The sequence below is a fragment of the Pleurotus ostreatus genome (assembly GCF_014466165.1).
Source record: "Pleurotus ostreatus strain PC9 chromosome Unknown scaffold_1, whole genome shotgun sequence".
NCBI classification, from domain to species: Eukaryota; Fungi; Basidiomycota; class Agaricomycetes; order Agaricales; family Pleurotaceae; genus Pleurotus; species Pleurotus ostreatus.
Window position 1 is genome coordinate 2,725,470 of NW_023503156.1, and position 26,301 is coordinate 2,751,770.

A 26,301-nucleotide genomic window follows, 5' to 3' on the forward strand; every position below is an offset into this window, starting at 1 on the left:
TAATCCTCAGCCGTACTATTTACCAATTACTTCCTGCCTCGCAATCTACTTCTCAGTTCATACTTGGCTTTAATAAACGACGGACCTGCCACCTTGCGGATCGACGACTTTCGTGGAACGCTCGTTGTGAGAGACGAGGAAGAGATGCCGGATGTTCACTACCCCTCGGAGCGCGCCCATGCCGGCCCTCGTTTTCAATCTCCGAATTGATTACAACCTCCGCGATTCACCGTGCTCGACAGGCACGTCTGCTCGCGTTGTTGCTCCACGACGGTCCGTTATTTGCAACACCAGTCCGGCCTTGTCCTCAAACAAGACACATATCCATCGCAGTATTCCAGGCCTCGATGCTGACATTCATCTCACAAATTCTCTGTGAACCTTGATCGCTGCGTCACAGGAACCCTAGACTGGCAATCACTAATCACTAGGGACGGATTTCGAGGCACCCACTGCGTCACAGGGGTATGTATGGCATTCCGGCGGGAAGTTAAGCATTTCATACTCCTTCCGAGCTCTATAATCGAGTAGAACAATCACTACGTTGTGCCCGGTCACGGTGGGCACTCGCTATAATGAGCGCTCTATTTCCCTCTCGCCACATTCATAAATGTTTAAACCCACGCTTCTCTCGCCAGGCACCGTTCTCATCTCGTGACACGTACTTACAACGACCCTCATGGCGGTGGAGCCGCAGTGATAGCAACTTTCTGAGAAGAACGCTTCCCATATAACCCTAGGGAAGTCGGTTCAAAACGAATGCAGTTTGATCGATAACAAAAATCCAGATGTAAATACTATAATATAATGCCACTGCGAATATAAGGATGTATGTAACCTTGCGCCCATTGAAAGTAATAGAAGGCGAGTCAAATATCGAATAATGATCTACGAAGTACGAGGCCCATCCCAGACACCTTCCCCGTCGAGCCCAGGGTTGATGTCTCTCTTGTCCTCGGTTGCAATGCCCGGTCCATTCAACCACGAATAGCCAGCAGGTCGGCAGAGAATTGCCACAAAGTTCCTTCTCCAGCTTCCGTGAGTAAAAGGATTCGGTGGCGCAACGTCAGGAACAAGGGTTTTGTGCGCTTGGTTGCGTATCTAAGAAAGAATCAAAAATTTTATCCGTCAGTATTTTATTCACTGTCCATAAGTCCTATCAGGAAGACGGAAAGATGAAAATAGCGGCAGGGGAAACGGATAAAAGGGAAGATGCCAAAAGGATCCATTTAGCTCACCTGCTCTATCGTCGTGATATTTAGTAACAAGAGCTGAGAACCCCGTGAGCTTAACATGCATCTGTGTGAACATGAGACGTACCCGAAGATGATAGCTCAGCAGTGCTGCCACCGGCCAGATAATTGCGATGGAAAGACAGAAGACCACAGCACTACCGGCCCCTCTGTTCAGCGCGTGCCTAAAGTCCAGATGCTCTCGTTGTGTCAGCCACCAAAGGTGCAAGGCCGACGTCACAATAATCAAAATAAGAGTGAGGGTCTTGAAGCCATTTTTAGTTGGATTTGCACGGGGATATAGCTAGAACAGAAACTAACCGCAGATAGAAGAAGGGCGAAGAATGATGTATAGTTCCGGCGCCCTACGCAGTTATTGACCCACTGACAATGGTGGTCGCAACCGTCCACACAATTATCACACTGGCCAGACGGTGTTAGAACGCCAACCAATCACTGTAGATGAATTTGAAATGACTCACCATCTTGCAATGACTGGACCGTGGCGGACGGTATATTTTACAAGTAGGGCAGTACTTCACCCGGACGCTGTAGGGATCAAGAGCTTAAGTGAAGCTGGGAACAACAAACCGGCGGCGAACTCACACATCGGAGCGAACTTTGAGATCTCTGGGCATAGGTGCTCGCACACCCCCATCTGAGGGAGAGGTAGCCGGATATGGTGGATCGAGGTCGAGATTACGAGGCAAAATTCCGGGATCGGTGAAAGCCTAGTACGTATTCACCGAAATGAGCGGCAAAACAAACGAGTTCCTCGAGGACTTACCGTGGACAGCATAGTCGTAATTGATACAAGTGTCAGATAGATACCAACGGCGGCAAGTGCTGGACTCTGATTCTGCCACCAATATACGCAAGTAGTGCCTAACCAAACCCCACCGACAGTAAGAAGCAGTGTGAACGATGCTACAAATGCCCAAGGCGAGTCGCCGCCAGTCAGCAAACGCCCGCGCAGGAAGAATCGGTTTCGCGAGGGATGACGTTGGTAATTTCGCGATGGTTTACCAGAAACAGGGTCGAGGATGGGGGTGTCGTAAAGTGGGGGATCGCGCTGGGGAGGTATAGGGAAGAATGATGGGTCAGGTGATATGGACGGGGAGGGGTTGAAGGAGTGACCGAAAGTGCCTGGAGAAACCGACTGTTTTCCTCGAGGCGGCGGGTAAAATCCACGTTCTTCATCAGGGAGTTTGCCCTCGAACGTCTGTCTTCCTTCTGAAGCAGCCGGACGAGAACTCGTGGATTTGCGAATAGACTCAAAGCTCATACCGCGACGAAGGCTGAATACTCTCTCAAGGCTGCTTCGCACTTTACTTCCCCGACCCGCCTGCTCTTCGCTCATAGATATGCGAGGCGCTGCCGACTGACTCGGTTTGCCTGCGATAGGTAGGAGCGGTTCGCGACTCTGCTTCAACCTCTTCAGCGTAGAGAACTGCATCTGCCCAAGCCCCTCCACCGTCGAATCAGGCTGACCCGCATCGGAGCTACTCGTCGAAAGTCTTTTCGTCGCGAGGTCGCCCAGTTGATACCCATCAGCTGTGTGCACATCTTGGGACGAACGATAGAGCGACTCCGTTACAGAATAGCGATGTTGCTGCTGGTCAGGCCGTGCCGGTCGAAAAAAAGCTGCTGACGGCTGGATGCCGCCTGCATGAGTAGAACCCGCGTGTTGCATGGCGTTGGACGGAAGATACGAGGAAAAAGGTTGGGAGTCGGAAGGTAAAGTGCGCGGTGATGGCGGAAGAGATGTTATAAAGTGGTTGCTGTGCCGGTTCAGAGCTGTGGCCGCATTGGTAGACTGACGGGGAGATGATGGTGCACTGCCGCTGGTTCCGGTAAGAGATTGAGGGAGCGGAAGCTGAGGAGGAGGACTGGCCACTCGTTTCGGCGTAGCTGCGGTGAGATGATCAGGAAGAAAGGAATGTGATGTCGCCATATGCTTGATCGCAATAATGACTTGAAGAAATCAAGCCACTGGAAGGAGAAAACATGCAAGTCACGCATGTCACCACTCCGCGGTGTGACTGCGTGACGATCGTGACCCGATTGCTCGTGAACGCGTGACTAGTGACCGTGACATTAGGGACGCGACGATCGTCGGGCCGTTCAACTTTTTCCTATTGGAATTACTCTCTCGCTGCCTGGACGTCTCGTCTCGACTAACAGCGCACAGACAAGATAAATCCACATCGGGGAATGGTCACCGTGGCGGATAGCGCTCAGCTTCTGTCCGCCGGAGCGGCCAACTGCAGGGCCGAATAGTCTTATCAAGAAGGGAGCTAGGGAGCTGTTGTAATTTATGATATGATGAAATAAACGCGTCGAGACCAACACCTCTTGGCGAGCAACCACCACCTTCCCCGAACCTCCTCGCCTGGGGATGACTCGTATCACAACCCTCCGTCTCACACTCTCGTTTGCCAGTATATTCATTGGGGCCACATTCTACTATGTTCTTGTAAGGACTACCACTGGGGCCAATGAACTAGTCCCATTCACCGACGGCGTTGATGAAGCATGGGTGCCAAAGGATGTACACGTTGATATACAAGATGACCTGGAGTCCACGGTATGTGCACATGTCACTGATATGAAGAGTTGCCTTGCTGACACACGCAGGCTATACCACCGACATTATCGCCGGCATTACCAACACTAGTGCCAGATATACCGCGACGAAAGAAACATAAGGTACCCAAAAACAAACCGATTATTCACTATCTTTCACCTGCTCCAAAGCTCACCATCATTGCAATATGGAACCCTTCACCCGATAACAAAGAACCCATCTATCTTCCCAATTTCTTCGCTTCTGTCGCTGCCAACCCCTCGATTGACCTTCTTTTCATCAAATACGACCGCCATCGCGTCGGTACTCCGCCATGCGAGCCCTCACACGTGAAGAACATGCGGCAAGTGTGTCTATCGTTTGAAGAATACTGGAAGTTGCATGCCGACTTTCTGTGCAAACGGTGGGGCGGCTGCTCGACTACGCAAAGGCAGCAATTGGTTAGTAAACTACATGAGAGAGCCCCGGGAGATCGGGTACGTGCATATTCACCACCAAGTTTCCTCTATCTTCATTGACATTTGGCTGCAGGTCAATTCGTACTTCAGACCCTTCCGAGCCGCTGTCTTCGCGAAATGGATAAACCCCGAGACACCCATCTGGGGTTGGTGTGATATGGATACTATTCTTGGCTCGTTTGAACGTAACTTTCCTTGGGACATCGCCTCCGAATTCGACTTTCTCTTTCCAGGGCCTCCTATTGATGGTGGTGACATCCTTCTGTTCTTCCCTGGGCACATGGCCTTCTTCAAGAATAAAGAACATGTCGTCAGCGCGTTCATGGACTTCCCTAACCTCAAAACTTATGAGAGCTACATGGACCTCCCTTGGGTCAGCACCGATACTGGTGCGTAATCTTCTATGCTCTAGGTTGACATTCAATTGATTATCTTACACACAGAGGAGTGCGAATACTCGCATTTCGCTTTAGCGAAGACCAAACTTACCTTTCTTCGATTCCCTGGGATCGTCCACAGTCGGATCCATTTCTCAAGCATCACAAGCGGCGTATTCGCTACCGAGAACCCTGGACATTGGCTTGCTGTATCTGCCGTCAACATTCCTTCGACTTCCTCCAGTTCGGACTCATCTGAATTGGACCCACTTCGCTCTAACCTAGCCGCCTTTTTCACTGAACACACGAGGAACTGGGTTTCTCACCCAACGTTCTCAGAGGAAGGGAAGGAGTACGACGTCGAATTGCGAGAGGGCGAATGGGAAGGGTGGCTGTGGTTTCCTAAACAATACGCCGTGCACTATACGGCAGATAGAAGTAAGGGTAGGCAGGAGGACTTCTCCAAGAGGTAAGCGGTGACATTTGTTTAGATTCGAAGCCTCTCATCAATCCCTTTGCTGTATTGGCAGGTATACCATGCGCCGCCCGTCTGGAAAACTATACGATCGCACGGAACCCTACCGTGACAGCATACTGGAGATACCGACCACTGCCTACACTCCCTTGGGAGCGGACCCAGTACGGAGTGGCGCGTCACTCCTCGTGTTCGATATGTTGTACAATCACTTCCAGGCAGAGAAGTACGCTAGTGAGTATTCCCTTGGTTCCTGGAGTAGGTTTAATGGTTGATGAGTTGCTGTAGAGTGGTGGTCACTTCCAAAAGATCCCATTGCGGCTGAGGAGCTGCTCTTCGTTGACCGAGAGAACGGAGCTCAGTTGTGGGATCCCACTGGCAAGATTATATTTGAAGTCACGTCTGAAAGTAAACCCACTGACACCATCTCACCGTAAATATATACCATCCCCCGTATTATAGATATACATAGAGTACATACATACCAGCATAGACAATTCCTACATACTGACACAATATTCTACCATCTCATCATCATCCGTCGAGTTGAGCAGTTGAAACTCCGTGAAGAATCTAATCTGATCGAGACTACCCTCACAGTTCGGCTACCCCATTCCCGGCAGCCTCTCTCCCCACAATCCAATTACACCTACCACGATTTGCCAGACGCACGATGAGCACGCCGCCGCTGTACACCAACTCGCTCCTCTTCGCGCGCCTCCCCAACCTCTCCACCCCGCACTTCCTCTCCACCCTCATATCCGACGCCGCCGCGTCCACCAAGGAGCGGCTCCTCATCATCCTATTCTCCCCGCTCTTCAAGAACGGCGCGATCTCGCACACGGAGTCGTGGGACGCGGTCCAGTGCATCCTCACCTTCGTGTACGTGCAGGCGACGAAAATAGCACAGGATGCCGACAGGGTGCTGATGGACGTGGACGTGCTGCTGAAGGCGAGCGACGAGGAAATAGGGGAGGACGTCCTAGCGGAGATGGAGGCGGTATATCTTGTCCAGGGCGGTCAGTCTCCTCGTTATCAGCGACGGACAGGGAAATTGAATGAATGAATTAATAGACCTCATAACTGCGCACCTCCCCCCATCCCTGGGCTCTCTGCCCCATATTTACCTTCCCCGGGATCCGTTCTCTCACCCTGGTTCCCCCGTCGTGTCCAATGGCACCGACAATGCCACCCATAACCACAAGTCATATCCTCCAACGTACCCCGTAGTTGCGCTTGGCGGCACATTCGACCATCTCCACGCCGGACACAAGATTCTACTCAGCATGGGAGCGTGGATCGCGTCCGAAAAGCTCATTGCCGGCGTAACAGGTTCATATTCCCTCTCATTACACACAATAGTCTCTTGACATACATATAATACAACCATCTAGACGACGCATTACTGGGCTCCAAGTCGAATAAAGACCTCCTCCAACCTCTTCCAGTCCGTATATCCCGCATCCTCCAATTCCTCCGACTCTTCAATCCCCATATCCATTACGACGTCGTACCGATTAACGATGTGTATGGCCCAACTGGGTGGGACCCCAACGTTCAGGGACTCGTGGTGAGCAAGGAGACGCTGGGTGGTGCTGCTGCTAGTGCGTATCTACATCTCCCCCTCTTCCCCCTCCCCCTATGCTGGTACGTGACTGACACTCTCGTAGTTGCCAAACACCGCGAAGCCCACTCTCTCCCCGCGCTTCAGACCTTCGTGATCGACGTGATCTCATCGAGCGACGCCAAGTTGGAGCACGACGATATCGAGATGCTGAAGCAGACGAAGATGAGTAGCACGTTCATCCGGGAGTGGATAGCAGCGAAGAAGAGGTCAGAGGGAAACCAATAAGAGCAGAGTATGTGAACAGAGGTAATGCGGGGAAGCTGTGTGCAGGGAAGACCGGGGAAGAAGCATCATCATCACCACTATGCATAATGTAACACAAATTTCAGGACAAAGTACAAAGTAGAATATGTATATCACCTCACTACTCAAAAGCTAGTCTTTCAACGCAACGCAACCGTGTTCAGGGTTCAAGTGTTCGTGGTAGAATATGGTAGAGAGAAAGTAGGTTGCTACTTGAATTGATCAAATCAAATATTGTATTAGCTACAAAAACCAGTGTTGTTCGTTGTCGTGTCGTGTCGTGATGATAGTAAGTGCGTCAATATACTAGATAAATAAAGATAAGAAAGATGATATAACCGTCTGTCCGCGTAGAATGACCGCAACCCCCAATGCGAAGACCGTCTCAACAGAACAACGAAGTCCATGCAAGTCACCAATGGAACAAGGCTTCACGAGTTAGGTTCACATCCGACTTCTCGGAGAGACCTTGCTCGCGCCCAGATCCTTCACACCAAAGAACAGGCTCGCGCCGGAGCACACCGCCAACAGACACGCAGCTGCCAGCGATGTATTATATGCATCGCACCATCCCTCAAAGCTCCCACTTGGACACCCCTTCTTCACCTCCTTCCCATCCTCCCCGGTGCTAGCAGTCTGCCCAACCCCACTCAACAGAAAAACGAACTCCGCAGCCCACAAAAGCACCAGGAGCCCGTCCATGACCGCCAGCCGCTTGACATACTTGCGCGCAGCGAGCCAGTGCTCCTCCATCGCCAGCCCCGTGAATATCGAGCGCCTCTTCTGCCTCTTCGCCCTCGCGCGATTGCGTTCGCGGCGCCTTTGGCTGTCATACCCGCCAGGAAACTCGTACGAATCGTCCCGGGACTCTGAGTCGGACTCCGAGGATGAGATATCCGGGGGTGCGAGAGCGCTGGGGTCGACGATGAGGTTGACTTGGACGTCTTGCACTTGAGGCGGGCCGTAGCCCTTCTTTCCCTTCTTCCCGCCTTTGCCTTTCTGCTTGTTCTGCTTTCCCTTACTACCGGGGAGCTGGTTTACAGGCAGAACCATCATACCTGGCGGGCCCATACCTTGGCCTATACCCGCTGAGGGAAGCTTGCGCCTGAAGCAACAAGGTCGAAGGACAAAGAGGTAGATGAGGAGAAGAGTGGTGAGGACAGAGAAGACGTAGAGGACATAGACGGGGGCGGTATTGGACGGAGGGGCGGGTGGATTGGGTTTAATCGCCTACAAACAGCGTCGTATTATTTAGAAAATCGACAAATGAGATGAACGAAAGTCTTACGAGGGCAGCGTATAACGCTGGAATGGCCGCGCCCAACGCAAGGATTATTTGTAACGCCCTGATAACGATTCTCTTTCTCGGGCCTTGAGTAACTAGATTCCCCTTCTCATCGACCGTCCCGACAATCGGTCTACCTTCGTCATCCAGAAACGCGGGATCCATCTTGCCATTGCCCTTGGGGTCTTTGAATTTCGGGCGCTTAGGGTTGTCACCGAACTCCCGCTCAAGCATGCGCATTCGTTCCTCTTTGATCGAGGAGTCAAGTGGGAGATCGTATGACGGAGGGTCTCCAGACCATGGCAAGAGGTCGCGGGATGACTGATGGCCGAATGAAGGGGGGCCAGAAGGGGAATCCCCTCTGTATGGGTTGTAAGATGAATGGGATGGTGTATTAGACGGGTCAAATGGATCGCGGTCACGATCGTTTCTGTATGGCAGAGGTTCTGGCAAGTCATATCCATCGTCTAGTGGGGACTTGTTGCGGGACTTCGAATTGTACCATTGCCGGGACCATCTAGGGAACTGAGAAATGTCTATTTCTGCTGATGATGGATTGATGTGCGGTGAGTATTGGCCATTCGGGTCATCCGGGAACTGAATAGGCCGCTGGGAAGTATAGAGAGGGGATTGGCGATGACGAGGCGAAGGGGCGGATGGCAGCGAGAATGGCCTTCGTGTCGGGTATCGCGATGAAGAGGACTCGTGCGTGCGAGAGTTGGAGGAAAGGGTGCCGACTCTAGATGTCAGCGAGGGTAATGAAGGAGAGTCTGTTCTGCTGGCAAGTACATGGGGAGACGGCGGATAGAATGCTGGGTACGGTTGGTGAGGTTGTTGGAGGGTGCGCGCGTAGTCGGCGAGGTCGAGGGCCTCGATGGAGGCGTCGGACGGTTCCCGACGATTGACATTAGGATTTGAGGAAGCTGGGGGAAGAGGATCGTAAGGGTCTGGAGACCATGGTCGACGAAAACGAGACGGAGGGGGAAGGGAGTCGAGGTTGACATCGAGGTAATGGTTCATGACATGGAGAACAAAAAAGAGTCGTGGCGGTCGTGAAGGATAACGAGCTCGGGGGTGAGCTCGGCGTGGTTGACGATGAGAAGAAGCTGTTGGCCCGAGTCTGCCTCTGTCGACATAAATCACGCACGTGCTTCACCCAAGGCGCAGCGGCAAAAAGGTTGGCATCTCCGTGGATTGAACACGGGACCTCCAGATCTTCAGTCTGTTGCTCTCCCAGCTGAGCTAAGACGCCGGTTGCAGGTACTTTCAATAATGTCCTGCTCACTGGGATTCGCCGTCAGTAAATATATATTACCAACTCCAGCTGTTGTCCGTTTGATGCTTCCAGCACTCTTCCTCTCCCTCCTCATCCTCACTTCCGCAGCAGATGCCCGCCACGTCCACTTCAACATCCAGCATCCCCTCCTCCTCGACCAGTATCCCACCCCGACACCCATATCGCAGTCCCTGCTAGCCAGACCCACAACAGTGTACCGCCCTCGGGATCCCGCAGCACTCGACCGCGCGCGCATACGGTCTCTGCGATATGGCCAGTCAGAGCCTCTGGAATGGTACGAGAAGGAAGTCTTGGCTCCGGATATCGAAGATCGACATACGATCGAGCAGTTGGCGAGGATGGCGGGGAATGCATATGCATTACCTGGCCAGAAGAACTGGTACGATGTGGACACAGCTTGGAACACTGTACGCCTCATCTTCCGTTCCCACTTTTCCAAATCCCTAATCCTCAGCTTTCCAACGTGACAGAGTTTCCCGTTCGGCTGGGAGGACCATGCAAACGGCTTCAGGGGCAACGTTTTCCTCTCTTCAGATAACTCAACGGTCGTCCTATCAATCAAGGGGACCACGATACAAGGCCCAACCTCCAAGAAAGATAAATTCAACGACAACGTGCGTCCCTACCACTGAGCCTAATTAACCTCATTGCCTCACCTACCCATATACGTATAGCTGCTGTTCTCCTGCTGCTGTGCCCGAGTCGACTTCTCTTGGGTATTCCGAACCGTGTGCGATTGCTACGCCAACCATTGGAAGTGCGACGATACCTGCTTATCTGATGCACTTATCCAAGACAGTTTATTCTACACAACCGGTGTCGTAAGTTACCATCTGTTGATGAGCATCGTTCACGCGATCCTTACGCACAGTTAGAAACTTGTCATGGATCTCACCTTCCTCTACCCATCCGCCAATATCTGGCTGGTGGGTCACTCACTGGGCGGATCGCTAGCCTCCCTCCTCGGCGCAACATTCGGTCTCCCGGCTATCGCGTTCGAGGCGCCGGGCGAACGGCTCGCTGCCCAACGATTACATCTCCCCCTCCCACCCCCCGTGTCCTCCCCCAACTCCACATCTCCCCCTTCTCCCACTGCATCCCTGCTCCCTAACATACCGCGGAGACGAATCCCCAGCACCGCACCGCTCCCCGTCACCCATATATACCACACGGCCGACCCGATTCCGCAGGGTACGTGCACCGGTCCGCTCTCCCCTTGTGCCCAAGGCGGGTATGCGTTAGAGACGCGGTGCCACTTGGGGAAGAGCATCGTGTATGACACAGTGGGTGTGTTGGGGTGGAGGGTGGATATACGGAAGCATGTTATAAGGGAGGTTGTCGAGAAGGTGCTTGGCTGGGAGGATGGATGGCCTGATGAAGATGCTGAAGGGGAGGCGGCGTCCGAGACGGAGATGTATAGGATTACTGGTGTTTTCCGTTGGGTCAAGAAGATCTGGTGGGGTTGGGGCGGCAAGAAGCATAACAGCTCTGACGATGGAGAGCGCCCTCCTCCTCCCCCTCGACTTCGAGATGTGCCACGCGCGAAGGAAGAGGTCGACTGTACAGTGAGTATCCTTTTGAGTATGCACCAGTATAGGACACTGATATAAGAGTGCAGGATTGTTTCAAATGGGAGTTCGGTCATTTCAAGGACGTTCCACCCCCCGAAGACTTTAACCCGAAGACCATTGACATATGACTATGAGGAGTGCAGTGTACATTATTGTAAATTAGATACCACTATCCTAGCAACGCTATAGATCTAATGGACGGAAGAACCAAAGTACACTAAGGCCAAAGAACCAGCGTGACAACCCAACGCGTCACTATGCGAACGTCTAAACGGCTAAAAGTCTATCTAGCCCGAGAACGCAGTCCCACCAATAAGCCTTCCTTGCACATAGACCCTCCGAATATTGCGATCGTCACCGCAGAAAAGGAATTTCTCCAGCCACCCGTCCAATTCCTCCTCCTTCGACTTCGGCTTCGTATGGTCCCCGCTTTTCGGGGTGGAATGCGGCACCCCCCAGACTGCGGCAGGATTAGCGTTGTCCTTTCCGACGTTGATGACGAGGGCGTCAAAGCTCTTGCCGACGGAGAAGTTGCCGATTTGCTTGTCGAGGCAGCAGACCTCGGCGCCGCCCATGGTAGCGAGGTAGAGCAGCGTCGGGATTGTGAGAGCGCGGTTGGCGAAGGATCCGTCCTTGACGCTGAGGGTATCCCGCGCGTTCATAGCGATGACCTTTGACGCAATGCTCGCGTGTTGGACTGCAGACAATATCGACGGAGAGAACCCGCCCGATACATCCGTTCCCAACCCCACCTTGATCCCTCGATCCAGGAAGTCTCCAACAGGAGCCACACCACTGCTCAAATTGAAGTTGCTCGTCGGGCAATGGCTTATCCCCGCCTTCCTCTCCTTAATCAGCTGCTTCTCCTCATCTTGCAAGTGCACCGCATGCGCGAGGATCGTGTTCTCGCGCAGGAGCGAGAACGAGTCGTAAACCTGTGCGTATGAGGAGGTGTTGGGGAAAAGGGAGAGCGTGAAGGCGATTTCGGAGGGGTTCTCGGAGATGTGGGTCTGGACGGCGAGGGAGGGGTCGGAGAGGGCGAGGGATTGGAGGGATTGGAGGAGAGGGGAGGTACAGGAGATAGCGAAGCGGGGGGTGAGGATCGGGTGTACGAGGGGGGTTGTGGTGCGAGGAGAGGGCGGGAGTGAGCGGATGTAGGTGATAAGTTCTCGCGTGCCCTCAACGGAAGCTTCGGGGGAAGGCTCGACATAGTAATTGGGAGAATTACGGTCCATGTTGCATTTCTGTGGCCGTATTCAGTTCATCATCAAACTCACAAGTCAAGAATGAGCACGTACACCAACATACGCCCGTTGACCTGTATATGCTTATGTTGAGTGATCATGGCCGAGCTATTCGGGTTAAGCGGAGCATACCTTTAGCGTGTATTATCTCTGCAAGTATCTTGGTGGCCTCCACATGCAGTGTACCGTAGTAGCAGCACGTTGTTGTCTGTCGACAGCATTTCAGCCTTTAATCCGGAAGCGAACACCAGAGGATAGACATACCCCGCAGTTTATTACCCGCCGGACCACTTCAACGTAGGTCTCGCGAGCAAATTCGGCATCGGCGAAATTGGCTTCCATGGGGAAGGTCACATTGTCGAGCCAATCTAGGAGCTCGTATTGCTGACCGCTGAGCGTAAAGCATGTATTAGCCTCATTGCATATATGAATGATGAGAAGGTGGAGCAAACCTCCCCATGTTCGGAACTTGAGGCGCATGCTATGGCACCGTGTTCATGTCAGTTCCTATACTTCACCTCGATGGTGACAGATAGAACATACAGTATGTGTATCCACGAAGCCTGGCATCAGGAACTCGCCCTCCCGCAGAGGAACCACCTCAGCATCCACACATCCCTTCTGTGACATCACCTCCTGCACCATCGAATCCTCCACATCATCAACGGTCCAATCAATCGTCCCTTCGGACGACACCGCAAGGAGACAACGCGGTAGCGCCTGATAGGATGTGAGCGACTGGGGGTTGACGACGGCGCCGTAGTAGATCGTTGGTAGGCCTGCCATGGTTCTGGAATCTGGATGCTGCTATTTAGAGTGCGGTCAAGTGCGGCTGCAAAGGGGTAGTGCTGGTGATGGTGATGGTGATCGCAAGTGAATGTGTCTGGTGCGTGTTTGCCGTGATTGCTCGGGCGGTCTGAAGGGCCGCATGGTGGTGATGGTGGTATCAGGCAAATGGGTCAGGGTGATAAGATAAGCAAAGTAAGCACTCTTCACAGCGATCTCTTCCTCTTCTCTCCTTCACCACCCCGCTCCGTAGTGACCCTGCCTTCAAAACTTCACACTTTACGGCGGAGGCTATGTTGAATATCGTTGGAACGACCCTCGAGGCGGAGCTATATGCCAGCAGATGCCAGCTCGTCCCGCTTTACCTCTGACACCCGAAGCACCCCTGGTATGCATCAGACTGTGGCTCTAACACACGTCCCACTACGGCTCGGACCAAGGCTCATCGATTCTGTCGACGTGGCGAATGATTCCGAGCAGATTGTCTCTGATAGACGCAGATTGCCTCGTTCTTAACTGTCTTTCTAGCAACGTTCGGTGCCACTACCCCAGGCCACTTCTAGTCTCAATCCAGTTTACCCGGTAATGGACTTCAAGAACGTTGAACGGCGCGAAAATCAAATGATTGAGTGAATCACTGCGCAGATAATACGTACTACAACCTTCTCAAGCATCTCATGATCCAAATCAGCAAGCATTTTCGCCGTCGACAGATGCCGAGAGCAGTGATGACACGGCGTCGCGGTCTTTAGTGGGAAAGGTGAGATCTTACGGCCCGCCTAATACTTTCTCCTGCACCAAGACATTGCTTCGACTGGGGAATGTCGTTCGCCGACCAATGGAGGATCTTATATTATTCTTTGCTGCTTTGACAGACAGATCAGAACGCTATGATCGCCACCCCCTACATCCGCAACATCACGAACGCTCCCGGGATTGAGGCGTAGCCTGACTGATGCCGGAGTCAAGCATCTTCCTCGTGGCGAGACTGATTGAAAGAGTAGAGTATTGAAACCGCAGGTGTACAAGCTCTTCCGCGCGACAACGCAAATGCGAGTATCATCGACATCGGCATCACCTCGTTGGCCGCCATTCTGTTCTTTTTAGACTCAGCTCTTCGAGGCTGTCGAGTGGGCTACTGGATGCGTCTACATGATGGGTAATTCTGTAAGCCGATATATACTCGTATTATCGGCATCCTTAACCCTCTCTTGTCCAAAATTATGTTGTAAATGCAGAGAATTCAGCAAGGACAGCACATCGTTTCGCCCCTGATTCACCTTTAGACTTGCCATATATGGAACTAATATTACCGGTTCAGGCAAAGTAAGCGCCCGGCCCTCGGAGTAATTGCACGGAAGCCGCAGCGGCGGAAGCTCAAGGATTCGTCGTTGTTCAGAAGTTCAAGAAGGAGCACGACAATTGAATGGAGTTTGCATCTTTTCCCTGCGCGCGTGGTCCTCGTGAGTCCGTCGTCAAGAGTCCATGCAACAAGGAACGCCGCTTTTGCGGTATCTCAGATGCATCATTCCCCGCAAACACCACCAGGCCAAGACTCGTATTATCACCGTTTCCTGCGCCTCAAATTTCCTTACGAAAAGTACTAAATACTCTACCTGCAAGGTCTCATTGGAAATATCGTCTTGTCTGGTGCGATTACACGCCACCGATGATACATGATGCCTTGTTTGCGTCATCAGAAGGGGTACACCCACGAGCATTTCCCAGCGGGAGTCCCTGGAGAGTACAACGACAAGATAGCATGGTCAGCGGGCCCCTTGACGTTGGTGGGAAGATGCAGAGGTCTCGCAAAGGGCGCAGAAGGTCCTTGTGGGTTACCGCTTCCTCTGCAAACTGGACCCGAGGAATTGCCTGGGTGAAGTCATACAACTAGAGCATCGATACATAGTTGCAATGTGCTTGTGTCCAATGCTCTGCGTCTTCGCTTCTAAAATCGCGTTTGCCAATTGATGGTACGCGTCTTTTCGCGCCGACATCTATTGAATGATGAAGCATCAGGCGTACACCTAGAACGACGCGTCCACGGATCAGCTGAGGGGGACTTCTCATCGCGAAGCCTTTGCTATGCCTGGATCATTTAAAGGGCTTCCGCATGTCCATATCGCGGATGAGAGCAGTCATCGAAGCTTGGCTTCATCGACGCTGATACTTATGCAGATAGAGGATCGATAGTAACCCAGTGGATACGCTCCCTTCAAGCCGAAAAGCGCGTCCTGAGAGCGGTGGTAAGGGCTGAAGAATTCACACTACTGTCGTCGCACATGGGAGACACGGCACCAATGGGAGTTGGCCTTGTGATGTGATGGAAATGTAGACGCCCTGCGCTGCGGTGAAATTGGAGGAGAGACATTTGTTCAAAATGACCTGAGCTGTCTGCATTCTGGCAAATCCTTGAGATTATGAAATGCAAAGTGAGACAACAGACTTTTGGGATGATTTTTCGGATTCAAGCTCAAACTTGATGGGACTCTGATAGATGATCGCGCGCCCTCCGTCGACAACTTTCACAATGTCACATCAGGGTTCTTATATAAAGTCTCAGACGAATTTCGTCTCTCTCACCCTCCTTCCTGTCCCCCTCCTCAACGCCAGCGACGCACTGCACTAGGCAGTCGCGACTCCTTGGACGCCGCCCTCAGCCATGCCTTCTCTCCGTCGTACCTTTTCTTCTCCCTCCGTTCGCTCGTCGCCCTACCCCAGCTCCTTGTCGTCCAGTCAAGCAGGGGCCCGTGCTCACGGCCACGGGCACAGGCGATCGTCCGGTTCAGAGACGAGCAGCAGGAGAGTCCTAGCAGACATAGAGTGGTGGAGGGTCTCTGGGGGACAGCGGGACCTGGAGTCCGACGACCGCGTTGACGGAGCATTAGGCGATGTCATAGGGAACAGCATCGGGGTCCCAGCGACGCCCGAGCAGGAGCCCAGTGTTGAGCGCCCGACGACGCCCTCACCGTGGGCAATGTCGAACTTGGAAGAGGTGAATACACGCACAAATTTTTACGCCCCCTTTTGATCTACGCGCTGACCCATCTTGTCAGGCCAACCACGTTCTGCCTATTCCTTCATTCGCGGCATTGGGTATTGCGCCGCAGACCCCTCCACGTCGTGGGCATGGCTCGGAAAGCTCAACCTCTTCCGTCGAATCCAGCCCGGCCAGCCCGGAATGGGTTGGCCCGTCTCTTGAAGGATTACGTCGCGGTTTCGCGGACCTCAGTCTGGGTTACCCAGAGTCCACTGAAAAGAACTTATTGCCAAGATTCCAGCGCAGGGGCCCCATTCCTCCCCTTCGATCCCTTTCCTTCGGCGATGCTTCCTTCTTCAATGAACCTATCGGGCAGTACGCCGACTTCAGCGTTTCACCCCTCTCATCCAGCGCCCTCGATTTCTTGAACTAGCTGGGAAGATGCCCCTTCTACATTAAACAACACTCGACACATCGACTCAAAATACACCGAAGGACCCGTCGTTATGCATGCTCTCGCTTTGTTAGCTGTCATCAATTTCCGCTGCCTTCCATTTACATTGCATTTACCCGCCCATCTACCATTTATGATTCTGATATTCATTCATCTCTTACTTTTTACACGTTTTTGATTTCCTTACGTTTGCATTTGCACGACGTCACGACCAGTTTCCCTTGAGACTAGTAACTGGATCTCCACATCTCTATTGTGTGCATTCGCTTTCATGTACAGATGACGACTTGACGACCTTATCTTCACGCGTACAGCTTATTCTTCACTTATTCACGATTGTACATATATCATACACTTCTACAGCACTTCGCCTTCGATCGATCATATATCAATGTAACGACTAGACATGCATTATTCATTTAGTACACTGCTTCGCGAAATACTTGTTGTCTGTACAAATTCGAATGTAGACAAAGACAAGAATGACCAACGTTCTCATCGTCGCGACGACTCGAAATAACAACAACAAGATAACCCGGCAGGGCGCTGCGATCAGTCGCCCATGTGAACTCTTGCACATGTTTGCACCCTAAGTTTGTAATGCCGTCAAGTGGAGAGGAATGGAAAACAAGACGATAGGGCGGTGGCACGGCACTCCGGTAGACGTCAACTTTAGCCGCGAATTACAAACGCTGCAAGGGAGTGCCAGGCCCAGATCACCGTTGCATGCCCGCAATGGTCTGAGGTCCACTGACTTTGCTATATCGCGACGTCTGCAAGGGACCATAGCGAAGCTCAAGAGGAGCAGGTCGCTGGTTTTGCTTGTCTGGGGGTCGGGAAGCAGGAGGCTGATTGGTCGCAGGCTGGGGCTGTGATGGTTGGCCAAGTCGAGCCTTCCACGCACTTCGGATGGCATTTGACCTTGCCAACAGCTAGGGAAGATGGATAAATCGGAGCCGAAGGAAGCATTAAGACCGCCTCTCACTGATTCTTTTTCCACGCCGTCAATGATAGTTTGAATGATGTTCTCCACAACGGTGCGATGATTCCCTTGGGGTTTATCGTCTCTAAATCGCATCATTCGCCAATGGGAGGAATGTGCATCCCAGTGCACTTCCACGATGCGGTCGTCTATCTGTTCACCTGACATCTTCATCCTGGAATACATTAAGCGTGTGGAATGATGGATGAAGTTTCTATTGCTTACTTTTCCCATTCGTCGTCTTCCACATGCATTGTATCATATAGTTCGTAATTCGCCGCTCTTCGGTCCCCACCGCACCATACATGTAGTGCAAAGATAGGTTTGGCGTAGAAATCAGGTTGCTGAGAGTCCGCCGGTAGCGGCGGGAATCGCAGTACTAACTTGAAGTCTATCGAGTTTTCGGACGGAGGTTTCCATTTCAGACTACAACGAGTTCGCCGTTAGTGAGATGCGGGAATTAAACCTGATCATCTTACATGTTCGTATCAGTTCCTGGGGAATATGGGGCGTTGACACACGTATAGATTAGACCATCATTGCCGTGCTGTAAAGCGGGGATATCGAGGGCGAATACTTTCTCAACAGAATAGGAAAAGTTGATTTCCTTGACCTTGATTCTAGTGAATTGTTAAAAACGCGAAAGCAGAGGCGAATACGAGGCCTACTGAAAAGGCTGACTAGCGGCCATATGAGGATGGTCCTTCATCATCTTGGCGTATGGCTTGTAGAACCATTCTTGAAGCCTCTTACTTGCAAGTCAATAATGCAAATCTGGAGAGGGTAAGAAAACGCACCCCATAACGTTTATCCAGCGTCTTGGACATAACGTTCTGCTCGTTCACTACTAAGCAGTCAAAGGCTAGCAAGCGGAGTGTTTCCTGGCTATCCCATCAGACGACCGCTCGGGGAATACATTCGTTCTGCGTACTTGTCTCGTTTGAGGATCGTAGTCTAATACGAGTTCACCATCGACTAGGGTATCGCGAAGTGGTTTTCGAGGATCTTCGAAATGGGGGAAGTAGAGGCCATTTAGTTGGCGGTATGAGTTATGGCGGTCAATCTAACAAAACTAGGTGAGGTTGGCGTCCTTGGCTTCCATCAAAGACGTGTAATATACCAGATAGACCATCTGGTCGCCTGTTTGCAAGTCCGTTTGAATCAGCATAAGCACCCGGATGCCGTCCGACTTTTCGCAGACCCAGTAACTGTGAAGCACGTATTCATTGACAATAAAGCTACAGCACGAGAGTAAGGCTTACTCCTGGCGTTCCAGCTTCATCAGATCTCTCATGCCAAAGCTAACGGGTTGACTCCCTGGAAATCTATGGAAGTCAAACATCCATAGCGGTTCCCCGAAACCCCGCACAAAGATATGAATACCTGTCGTGGTCCAGCTGGCAAAGTCTCGCTACATGTCGCTTGAGCCATATTTCTTGCTCAGAATGGCGAGGGACCTGGATTCCAGGCAGTTCTGGTACGCGAGGCACATGCGACATGCTCGTTGCAGGAAATTAAGATTGGTGACATAGCCTGCTGAGTAGCATTGATGAATTGAAGTTGGGCCTCGGCGCTTATGTAAACGATGGTACACATCTTCAGCGGCCAACCTCGGGTTGTCAGTGATTGCTACCAGAGCGCGAAGGCACGCAAGGAAGATGAGACGCGGCCTGACACCCACTTCACGTTATCAATGCCACTAGAGTCTAGATGTGTTGAAAGCATGCATACGCCTAACTACGACATGACCGTTCATGGGGGTAATGTAAAGGAGAGGTAAAAGTAAAGGATTGCCATGGTCTACAGAAGCACAATGATGTCGCTCAAATCTAATGGAACGTAGTCAGTAGATAATCAAAGTAACAGCAATCGCCGACTTACATATTGTGAAACCCATCGGAAGCCTGAGCAATTCTTTCAGTGCGTGAACTGTGGTTATGAGCAGACAAAAGCTCACCTTCGCCGTAGCCTTGTCGTTGGACAACTGAGCACATGAAAATCTCGATAGGTCTGATATCATTCAATGGAACCTTGCCCTATCAGAAATGATGAGTCGTTGTGAAGCTAATGGAATCGTTGACAATACCTTGCCGGTCGTCTGATAGAGACCAAGGTGATGGCGCAGCTCCTCCTCGCTGACGGCGCCGGGTGCGTCAATCTTGTTACCGAGGATCAAGAATGGCACTTTGGAGAGCTCTTCAATCGAAAGAAGAGCGTCGAGTTCGGCTTTGGACTCGGCAAAGCGTTCGAAGTCAGCGCTATCGACGAGGAAGACTATCCCGTCGACCTCCGGGAAGTAGTCACGCCACAGGCGTCGAGCTACAGCCATATGAGAACGTGGAATACGCAGTAACAGAGGGACTCACCCTGTTGATGTCCACCTAGGTCGTAAGTGGTGAACTTGACGTTTCCGATGGCAAGTTCCTCCGATGCTACGAGGCATTGTCATTAACATTGGTAAATAACTGAGCAGGGGGTAACCTACTAGGGTGGAGGGTGGGCTGCAAGGTGGCGAGCCTATCATTTTTCAACATATGAAGCAGAGTCTTGGCGATAGTCATTAAAATGTGCGACATGTGCAAGGCAGCGGCGTGAACTCACTGTCTTTCCAGCATTATCCAAGCCTAAGAACAGGATTTTGGCGTTCTTGTGGAGCAGGCCTGCAGACCGAATAAGACAAACAGCACATGCGGTCCCGACAAAGAGTACTCACCGAGCTGAGCAAGGACGTCCCAGAACCAGTTGAGGATGAACATGGTCGTGTGGTGGAGAGTGAAAATGCGCTTGTGAGGGGGAATGAGCAGCCTAACAGAAGAAACGTGACGGGGTGACGTGGAAGCAGTGACACTCCCAATATGGCAAGTGCACCTCGACGTTGGGCGCTGTCACCGGGACTGTGGGAGAAGCTTCAACCTATCCATTTGTTTCACTGCCGGGCCAGATACAAATGCAATGTCGCTACGTCGCCCCATAACTCTCAGTCCAGTCGTCTACGATGCAATCCTCGAGGCTGCGATAAAAATACAAAGAATACCAAGCTGTATAGACAAGCCGGTTATCACAAAGCGCAGTGGCGTCGTTGCCATCAACGTATGCAGGAAGTAACCAGTCGCCAATGATTATTGTTTTGTGACTTTCGTCGCTCGTGTAGTTGTGCCACCGCCTTGAACATGGCGAATCCAGATTATTTCTTTGGCTTATATAGCTCTTCCATTAGAGACCCAGTCATTACAGAATTTTAACCTTACAGATCCACTCGCAATGTACCATCCTAGAAACTCAGTAGCAAGACTCCCGGCCGATGTTCTCCTCCAGGTTGGGGATCACCTTGACGGCAAGTCTTTAGCTCGTTGGTCTATGGTTCGTTCCTTTCATTGCTTCGAAGTGCACCGATCTCAAATAATGTTCGTTAGGCTTCCAAGGGGACGCATAGTCTGATGAATGGACCTCACGCATCCCAACACCGATACACGATGGAGCTGGCAAGGACAGGGCTGATCGACGGGCGATCCGGGGCACCCCACGGAGAGCTAGCCCAGAGACTAGCTTACTACAACCATTCGTGGATGAGTGGTGGACTGACTATCTCGCACTTATCCCTCCCCCTGGCTGGTCGACATACCGTCTACATGGGTAATCAGAAGACCCCCGGAGGTAATTCATTCCTTGGAACTTCCGGAGGTTATTTGTACCAAGTTACTCGATATCATAACGCCACCTACCTGGACCTATGGGAGCTACCGTCTCATCGTAGGGCTGGCTTGGGTTCATTGCCGCCGATAGGGAAACGGCAGTTCATCACACATCATGTCATTCAAGCCGTTGCGATAGACCCCTCGCAGAACCTTCTTGTCATCATGGATAGCCAGTACGCCTATTTACATTAATAGTCTTGGTATCGCTCACCGCTAGACCGTTGCCATAGGGTACCGGAGACGTGTATTTGGTTCTTGGACCTCAGAACATTCAAACCGCACCCGGAGGCCGAGCTGGAAGATGTCATGCCTTTTGGTGATGTCGACGGAAGCCTAGTCGTCTCCCAATTGGAGATTTGTGGAAACACGGTCGGCGTGCTGGTAGCTCCAAGGGAAGGGCACAGTTGCCGCTTCCCAACAAGCACGCCCATGCGGTTCTTCCTCTGGCGAAGTGGTTCATTGACCAATATCGTAAGTGAAGGGAAGACTAAATACATAGAGCTAATATCCGCGTTCACAGCAAGATGTAGCGGCCCCTTGGGCCTTCCATTTCCTCAATGAATGGCAGATACTTATCGCGGAATTCCGTTATGGTAGTAACGGAGACAACATGCCTATTCTGCGACTCTACGACATCAGGTATCCCTCGGCCAGAAATCGTGGCCAGAAGCTCCTCCTTCCTTGGTATGGCCCGGCGTACAAGACCCGCCAGCCGACAAATATCTCCTTTGTGAAGAATCTCTCACCTGTTCCTTCAAGCTACCACCCTGTGCAAGCACCTTTCCACCACGACACTGCAGCACAGTTGATGGGAATTAAGTTCACCTTCGGTAGCTATCAGGATGAACGCCCTTTAGATTTCCCTCAAGTCGCTCTCTGCATCCTCAAAGCCTCTGTCTTCACCTCGGGTAACTGCAAGGACTACGACTGGTTCTCCCAGTGCCTTGCCGTGGCCCCGGCGCCCGGGATAGACCTGGCATTTGCGGGGAATCGCCTTGTTTCGTCGTATCACGAGCCTAAACAATATCTCTCTAAGATCGCGGTTCAAGACCTAACTGAATTGGCTGCGAAGAACCACCCCTACCCACAGATTTGGTACCCAAGTCGATGCGACAACGCAGACAAGTTCAGAGTATCGCCCTTCGGTCGTATTATCAGTTGTGTTGAACCCAGAATCAAGAAAATCATGCCGACTGAAGATCATCTTATTTTACTTCCCGTAGGCTTAAATTTGTCTGAACTACGACCACTGATTATGCTAACCTCAGTACACCAATGCAGGATAATGTCAATCAACTTACCACCGATCCTCTAGAGGTCCATGTCGTCAACTTCTGAAATATTGAACTGCTTGTTATTTTACATACATAGTCACTCCTTGCATTGTTCTAGATTGTTCCCCGCCTATGGCCCGCCCGGACTACTTGTATTGCATCTGTTTACCTTGCATAATACGGACCTGTAGATGTTACAATAGTACTTGCTGTATTCGTTGTATTGATGCTCTAATGGACTTTGACATGGTTACGCGAAAGTACAAATAATGTCGAACAATTGTAACAAGTAGATGTCGGGAAGGTCTGACACTCACAACACTATGTAAACTAAGTGTGCAAGTTCTTATACCCAACCAGTCCTTCTACGCTTAACCGAATCGCCTCGTTTACCGTGTAAACATAGTAGACGGGCACTGTCTAAGAGGTAGCGATGAAGGAACAGTCGTCGCGAAAATTTGCTTCTTGTACCCACCATCATGCTTGTCGGTGTTTGGTCAAACGATCCAGGAGAAGGCCAGTTTAGCGCCACTGCCAATAATCTAGATGCTCGGGAATGGGCTTGAATACTCAATGGATAAGTAATATATGATAGATAATATACATCAGGTCTTCAGAAAGTGTCCTCTAACCATTCCAAGAGGGGAGTCAGGCCCTCGTTTTCATCTAGCGTCTTTTCTGAGGTTTCGTTACGTTTCGTAACCTTGCATGAGGTAGCAATGAAAGACACATCGCCCCCTTCCCAGTCGTCAAATCTGAACGGACCGTTGCCAGCACACTCCAAGCCGCCTATGTCTGATGTCTCACCGTCTTCGCCGAGATTCTCTATCCCCACCCCATTAGATTGAGAAGACCGACGCTTCTCAAGCTCTCGTTCTAGGATAGTTTTGACTCTGGTGATAGCAAACGCGCCTGGAGAAGAAGAAGGTGTGGCCGAACTTTGGAGAAGGTCTGTTTTGTGAGCCACGATGAGGAGCGCCGGGGGAGTTTGAGAAGGAGGCAATGAAGTCAAGGCGTGAAGGACATTGTGAAGGTGTCTGGGCTGCATTAAGTCTATTAACAAGGGATTTGGTTGATAGCACTCACTCGGCGACAGCTGCTCCGTTTCGCGAGATGGTGCTAACGTCGATGACGAAGGCAATCGCCCCTGCGTCTGGCAAGAAATCCTTGTATTGATCTCTGACGCGAGGGTGTCCGGGAACGTCGAGAGCGCGTATGCTTTTCCCTTGTGGAGACAGGCTCACTATAGACTGGTTGGTTTGAAGCGAGGCATGGGTGGGCAGCGTCTGTTTGTAGACCAACTGCATATTCTTTGAGATCAAAAAAGTCTTAAATCCGTATGGTGCTGGACACGTACAGTGGACAAGATGGCTGTCTTTCCCGCATCTTGGCATCCCACCAGCAACAGGGCACTGCCTCTCGTAGACCGTCCTCTTCTGTTGACGAATACGAAAACTATGATGAGTCATTAAATTTCTGAAAAGGAGGAGTAAGTGGCGTTCACGGACCAAGCAGGACGATGAGTGCTGCCGCAAGAGACCACAACGCCAACTCTACGCCGTCGATGGGGAGTCGGAACGCTGATAGAGATGGCGCGAGGTGGGTTCCATCCATGGCGTGAATTGAGCGTGGAGCGAGGTAAGGTGCAAAACTCGGAGTCTGATCCCGTCGCGGTGTCAATGTTTGGTCTTGTTATCCGGGTTTAGATTGATTCCCTTGGTTACTTCTTGGATGCTGCTGGGGTGTTAGAGAAATGTGACCTTCCAAAGGATTACACGACGTGCAGTTACACACTTTCTGTACAGACCCCTTCAGACCATGCGAGCTAAGTGGCTTTGACCTTTTATTATGGCGCCCATGCACGACTAGTTTATGTAGAAATTATATTGACAAGATCAAGTAAGTATATCCCATCTCCAAGTTCCGTATTCAATCCATACAGCACTAGCAACTGCGAGAGTCAAGTTACAGTGGATCCCTTGAGCTACTAAGGCAATGGACCTTCATCAAAAGCACCGGCACCAGACGTAGGGAGGGGACCCTCATCAAATGACGCGGTGGGAGCAGCGACAGCCCCACTAGCATCGGAAGTGGGAAGAGGTCCATCGTCGAACGACGCTGTGGAATTGGTGTTGGACGTAGGAAGAGGCCCTTCGTCGAAGGACGCCGTAGAATCAGCGATCGCAGCGCTGGCACTGCCTGTAGGGAGAGGACCTTCGTCAAAGGACGCCGTCGAATTGGCGACTATCGCGTTTGCGGTGGCGCTGTCGGTAGGAAGTGGACCTTCATCAAATGTTGCCGTAGAATTGACGGTAGCAGAAGGAAGGGGGCCTTCGTCAAATGTCGCTGTAGCGTTTGCGGGTGCAACTATATTAGTGGCATTGCCGGGGATGCAGGAACAGGTTGCGACATCAGGTGTAGTCCCGAAGGGGCATGTTCCAGCTATCAGACCCAGGATATTAGTATGCGAATGTAAAGATGCGTCGCGACCACGTACGAGCTCCAAAGGACACCATAGGCGAGTTTGGTCCACCGAATACGCCTGGATCAACACCGTCCAGTTGAGAGTTAACTATGCCTTTGAGCTCCGCGTTTCTCGGCGGCTTTTGGCAGTAAGGTGTGGACGGCACAACGCCCAATACATTGAGGGCATTCCTAGCATGCTTACGATACTGAATCGCAAAGTTGATGAGGACATCCGAATTGGAAACGCCAGGCGATTTGGCGAAATCAATCATTGCGTCGGCGTTGTCTTGCTGATCACAAGGACCTGCGTTTGCAAGTAATGCGTTGATTCCATCGAACCCAGCGAGTTTGACACATGGCGAATCGTCACCAGTAGGTGTGAAAACGTCTGCCCCGCTGATCAAGCAAAGCTCCTGCCACGCGGTTGCAACGTCGGGCAAATCGAACTGAGCAAGGCGCTTTGTGAGGTTGATCGTTGAGTTGGCGGTACCATTGCCACCGACAAGGGGATCGGTGACGGTGGAATTGACGGCGCCCGTCGGTAGAGGGGCAGATGCGTTGACCGATGCTGGAGAAGTGACTGCTGCTGCAGTGACATTAACTCCTGTTGAATTGCCGTTGTTGAAGGCCACTGGGTCCACCGTCGAGTTCGTGGTTCCACCGAGAGCGGTGGTGATCACGTTCGTAGCATTGGAATTGGTAGAGTTGGCCGAGAGTTGCTTGCTGGCACAAGCAGGGGGTGCATCGGCTCGTCTAATCAATGTTAGTGGGGCAAGTGGTGGTGCTTGCTTCGCAGACTTACGCAATGATCACAGAACGATGTCTAAGACTCAGATATGGAGGGTGGGCAGGGGCGAACGCTCTCGCTGCACTCGCACCCAAGAGGACGGAGCAGAGACCAAAAGAAGGGGATATAAACTTCATCTTGTCAAAAAAAGGATGGTTGGAAATAAAGGAAGGAATCGACCCAAAGAAACAAAGTGAGCTACCGGGCTCGAAGAAGGAAAGAAGAGATGGAAGTTTAGTAGAAGAATGAATTGTTCCTGCTGCCTCCTTCTTATACTTGCACCGTGCATCGCCAAGATTTCAACGCCCAATTTAGCTTTGTGCGACTGAGACTGATGCTGGATGTGTGAAATATCAATCCATTCAAGGTTCGTTGTAGGCCGCCCATCGTCTCAGCAAGACATTGGTACGCCGGCGAGAGGACGAAGTCCGCCGTTCCTATGGTGAAGTCGGAACAGCTGTCATCGTTGGAGTAGTTGAGC

At 51.6% G+C, this 26,301-nt stretch overlaps 12 protein-coding genes and 1 non-coding gene across 13 annotated transcripts; 5 read left to right on the forward strand and 8 right to left on the reverse strand.

The window, feature by feature from the left end:
• Window positions 1–888: 888 nt before the first annotated feature.
• On the reverse strand, window positions 889–3,186 carry ERF2 (Eukaryotic peptide chain release factor GTP-binding subunit; the record flags this gene model as incomplete). Its single annotated transcript, XM_036770630.1, has 7 exons — window positions 889–1,101; window positions 1,239–1,271; window positions 1,321–1,497; window positions 1,554–1,655; window positions 1,715–1,781; window positions 1,839–1,963; window positions 2,020–3,186. 7 exons carry the CDS (start codon window positions 3,184–3,186, stop codon window positions 889–891), a joined length of 1,884 nt encoding a protein of 627 aa, XP_036636475.1.
• Window positions 3,187–3,630: 444 nt separating this feature from the next.
• Window positions 3,631–5,566, forward strand: PC9H_000978 (uncharacterized protein; the record flags this gene model as incomplete). Its single annotated transcript, XM_036770631.1, has 6 exons — window positions 3,631–3,819; window positions 3,870–4,295; window positions 4,351–4,666; window positions 4,721–5,123; window positions 5,185–5,363; window positions 5,418–5,566. 6 exons carry the CDS (start codon window positions 3,631–3,633, stop codon window positions 5,564–5,566), a joined length of 1,662 nt encoding a protein of 553 aa, XP_036636476.1.
• A 236-nt stretch (window positions 5,567–5,802) lies between these two features.
• PC9H_000979 (uncharacterized protein) lies at window positions 5,803–6,981 on the forward strand (the record flags this gene model as incomplete). The annotated part of the gene is made up of 4 exons (XM_036770632.1): window positions 5,803–6,148; window positions 6,204–6,461; window positions 6,524–6,733; window positions 6,800–6,981. The coding sequence occupies 4 exons, from the start codon at window positions 5,803–5,805 to the stop codon at window positions 6,979–6,981; spliced, it is 996 nt and encodes a 331-aa protein (XP_036636477.1).
• A 462-nt stretch (window positions 6,982–7,443) lies between these two features.
• PC9H_000980 (uncharacterized protein) lies at window positions 7,444–9,304 on the reverse strand (the record flags this gene model as incomplete). Its single annotated transcript, XM_036770633.1, has 2 exons — window positions 7,444–8,229; window positions 8,288–9,304. 2 exons carry the CDS (start codon window positions 9,302–9,304, stop codon window positions 7,444–7,446), a joined length of 1,803 nt encoding a protein of 600 aa, XP_036636478.1.
• Window positions 9,305–9,463: 159 nt separating this feature from the next.
• PC9H_000981 lies at window positions 9,464–9,536 on the reverse strand. The gene has a single exon. It is a non-coding gene; the product is annotated as a tRNA-Phe (tRNA).
• Window positions 9,537–9,556: 20 nt separating this feature from the next.
• ATG15_1 (putative lipase atg15) lies at window positions 9,557–11,280 on the forward strand (the record flags this gene model as incomplete). Its single annotated transcript, XM_036770634.1, has 5 exons — window positions 9,557–9,988; window positions 10,052–10,195; window positions 10,256–10,402; window positions 10,457–11,146; window positions 11,200–11,280. 5 exons carry the CDS (start codon window positions 9,557–9,559, stop codon window positions 11,278–11,280), a joined length of 1,494 nt encoding a protein of 497 aa, XP_036636479.1.
• A 159-nt stretch (window positions 11,281–11,439) lies between these two features.
• On the reverse strand, window positions 11,440–13,182 carry PC9H_000983 (uncharacterized protein; the record flags this gene model as incomplete). Its single annotated transcript, XM_036770635.1, has 6 exons — window positions 11,440–12,396; window positions 12,451–12,470; window positions 12,529–12,604; window positions 12,661–12,787; window positions 12,849–12,877; window positions 12,940–13,182. The coding sequence occupies 6 exons, from the start codon at window positions 13,180–13,182 to the stop codon at window positions 11,440–11,442; spliced, it is 1,452 nt and encodes a 483-aa protein (XP_036636480.1).
• Window positions 13,183–15,844: 2,662 nt separating this feature from the next.
• PC9H_000984 (uncharacterized protein) lies at window positions 15,845–16,595 on the forward strand (the record flags this gene model as incomplete). Its single annotated transcript, XM_036770636.1, has 2 exons — window positions 15,845–16,177; window positions 16,239–16,595. 2 exons carry the CDS (start codon window positions 15,845–15,847, stop codon window positions 16,593–16,595), a joined length of 690 nt encoding a protein of 229 aa, XP_036636481.1.
• Window positions 16,596–17,332: 737 nt separating this feature from the next.
• Window positions 17,333–19,097, reverse strand: CEG1 (Dcp1p-Dcp2p decapping enzyme complex alpha subunit; the record flags this gene model as incomplete). The annotated part of the gene is made up of 10 exons (XM_036770637.1): window positions 17,333–17,548; window positions 17,602–17,773; window positions 17,824–18,024; window positions 18,078–18,218; window positions 18,267–18,346; window positions 18,396–18,479; window positions 18,530–18,661; window positions 18,719–18,806; window positions 18,861–18,923; window positions 18,982–19,097. The coding sequence occupies 10 exons, from the start codon at window positions 19,095–19,097 to the stop codon at window positions 17,333–17,335; spliced, it is 1,293 nt and encodes a 430-aa protein (XP_036636482.1).
• Window positions 19,098–19,421: 324 nt separating this feature from the next.
• SAR1 (COPII coat GTPase) lies at window positions 19,422–20,354 on the reverse strand (the record flags this gene model as incomplete). The annotated part of the gene is made up of 8 exons (XM_036770638.1): window positions 19,422–19,427; window positions 19,480–19,502; window positions 19,556–19,634; window positions 19,685–19,917; window positions 19,965–20,030; window positions 20,084–20,144; window positions 20,200–20,258; window positions 20,312–20,354. 8 exons carry the CDS (start codon window positions 20,352–20,354, stop codon window positions 19,422–19,424), a joined length of 570 nt encoding a protein of 189 aa, XP_036636483.1.
• Window positions 20,355–20,859: 505 nt separating this feature from the next.
• PC9H_000987 (uncharacterized protein) lies at window positions 20,860–22,631 on the forward strand (the record flags this gene model as incomplete). Its single annotated transcript, XM_036770639.1, has 5 exons — window positions 20,860–20,958; window positions 21,012–21,466; window positions 21,524–21,764; window positions 21,814–22,512; window positions 22,575–22,631. 5 exons carry the CDS (start codon window positions 20,860–20,862, stop codon window positions 22,629–22,631), a joined length of 1,551 nt encoding a protein of 516 aa, XP_036636484.1.
• Window positions 22,632–23,180: 549 nt separating this feature from the next.
• On the reverse strand, window positions 23,181–24,181 carry PC9H_000988 (uncharacterized protein; the record flags this gene model as incomplete). The annotated part of the gene is made up of 4 exons (XM_036770640.1): window positions 23,181–23,604; window positions 23,654–23,868; window positions 23,925–24,022; window positions 24,076–24,181. The coding sequence occupies 4 exons, from the start codon at window positions 24,179–24,181 to the stop codon at window positions 23,181–23,183; spliced, it is 843 nt and encodes a 280-aa protein (XP_036636485.1).
• Window positions 24,182–24,554: 373 nt separating this feature from the next.
• Window positions 24,555–25,957, reverse strand: PC9H_000989 (uncharacterized protein; the record flags this gene model as incomplete). The annotated part of the gene is made up of 3 exons (XM_036770641.1): window positions 24,555–25,009; window positions 25,065–25,786; window positions 25,836–25,957. 3 exons carry the CDS (start codon window positions 25,955–25,957, stop codon window positions 24,555–24,557), a joined length of 1,299 nt encoding a protein of 432 aa, XP_036636486.1.
• Between the last annotated feature and the right edge of the window lie 344 nt (window positions 25,958–26,301).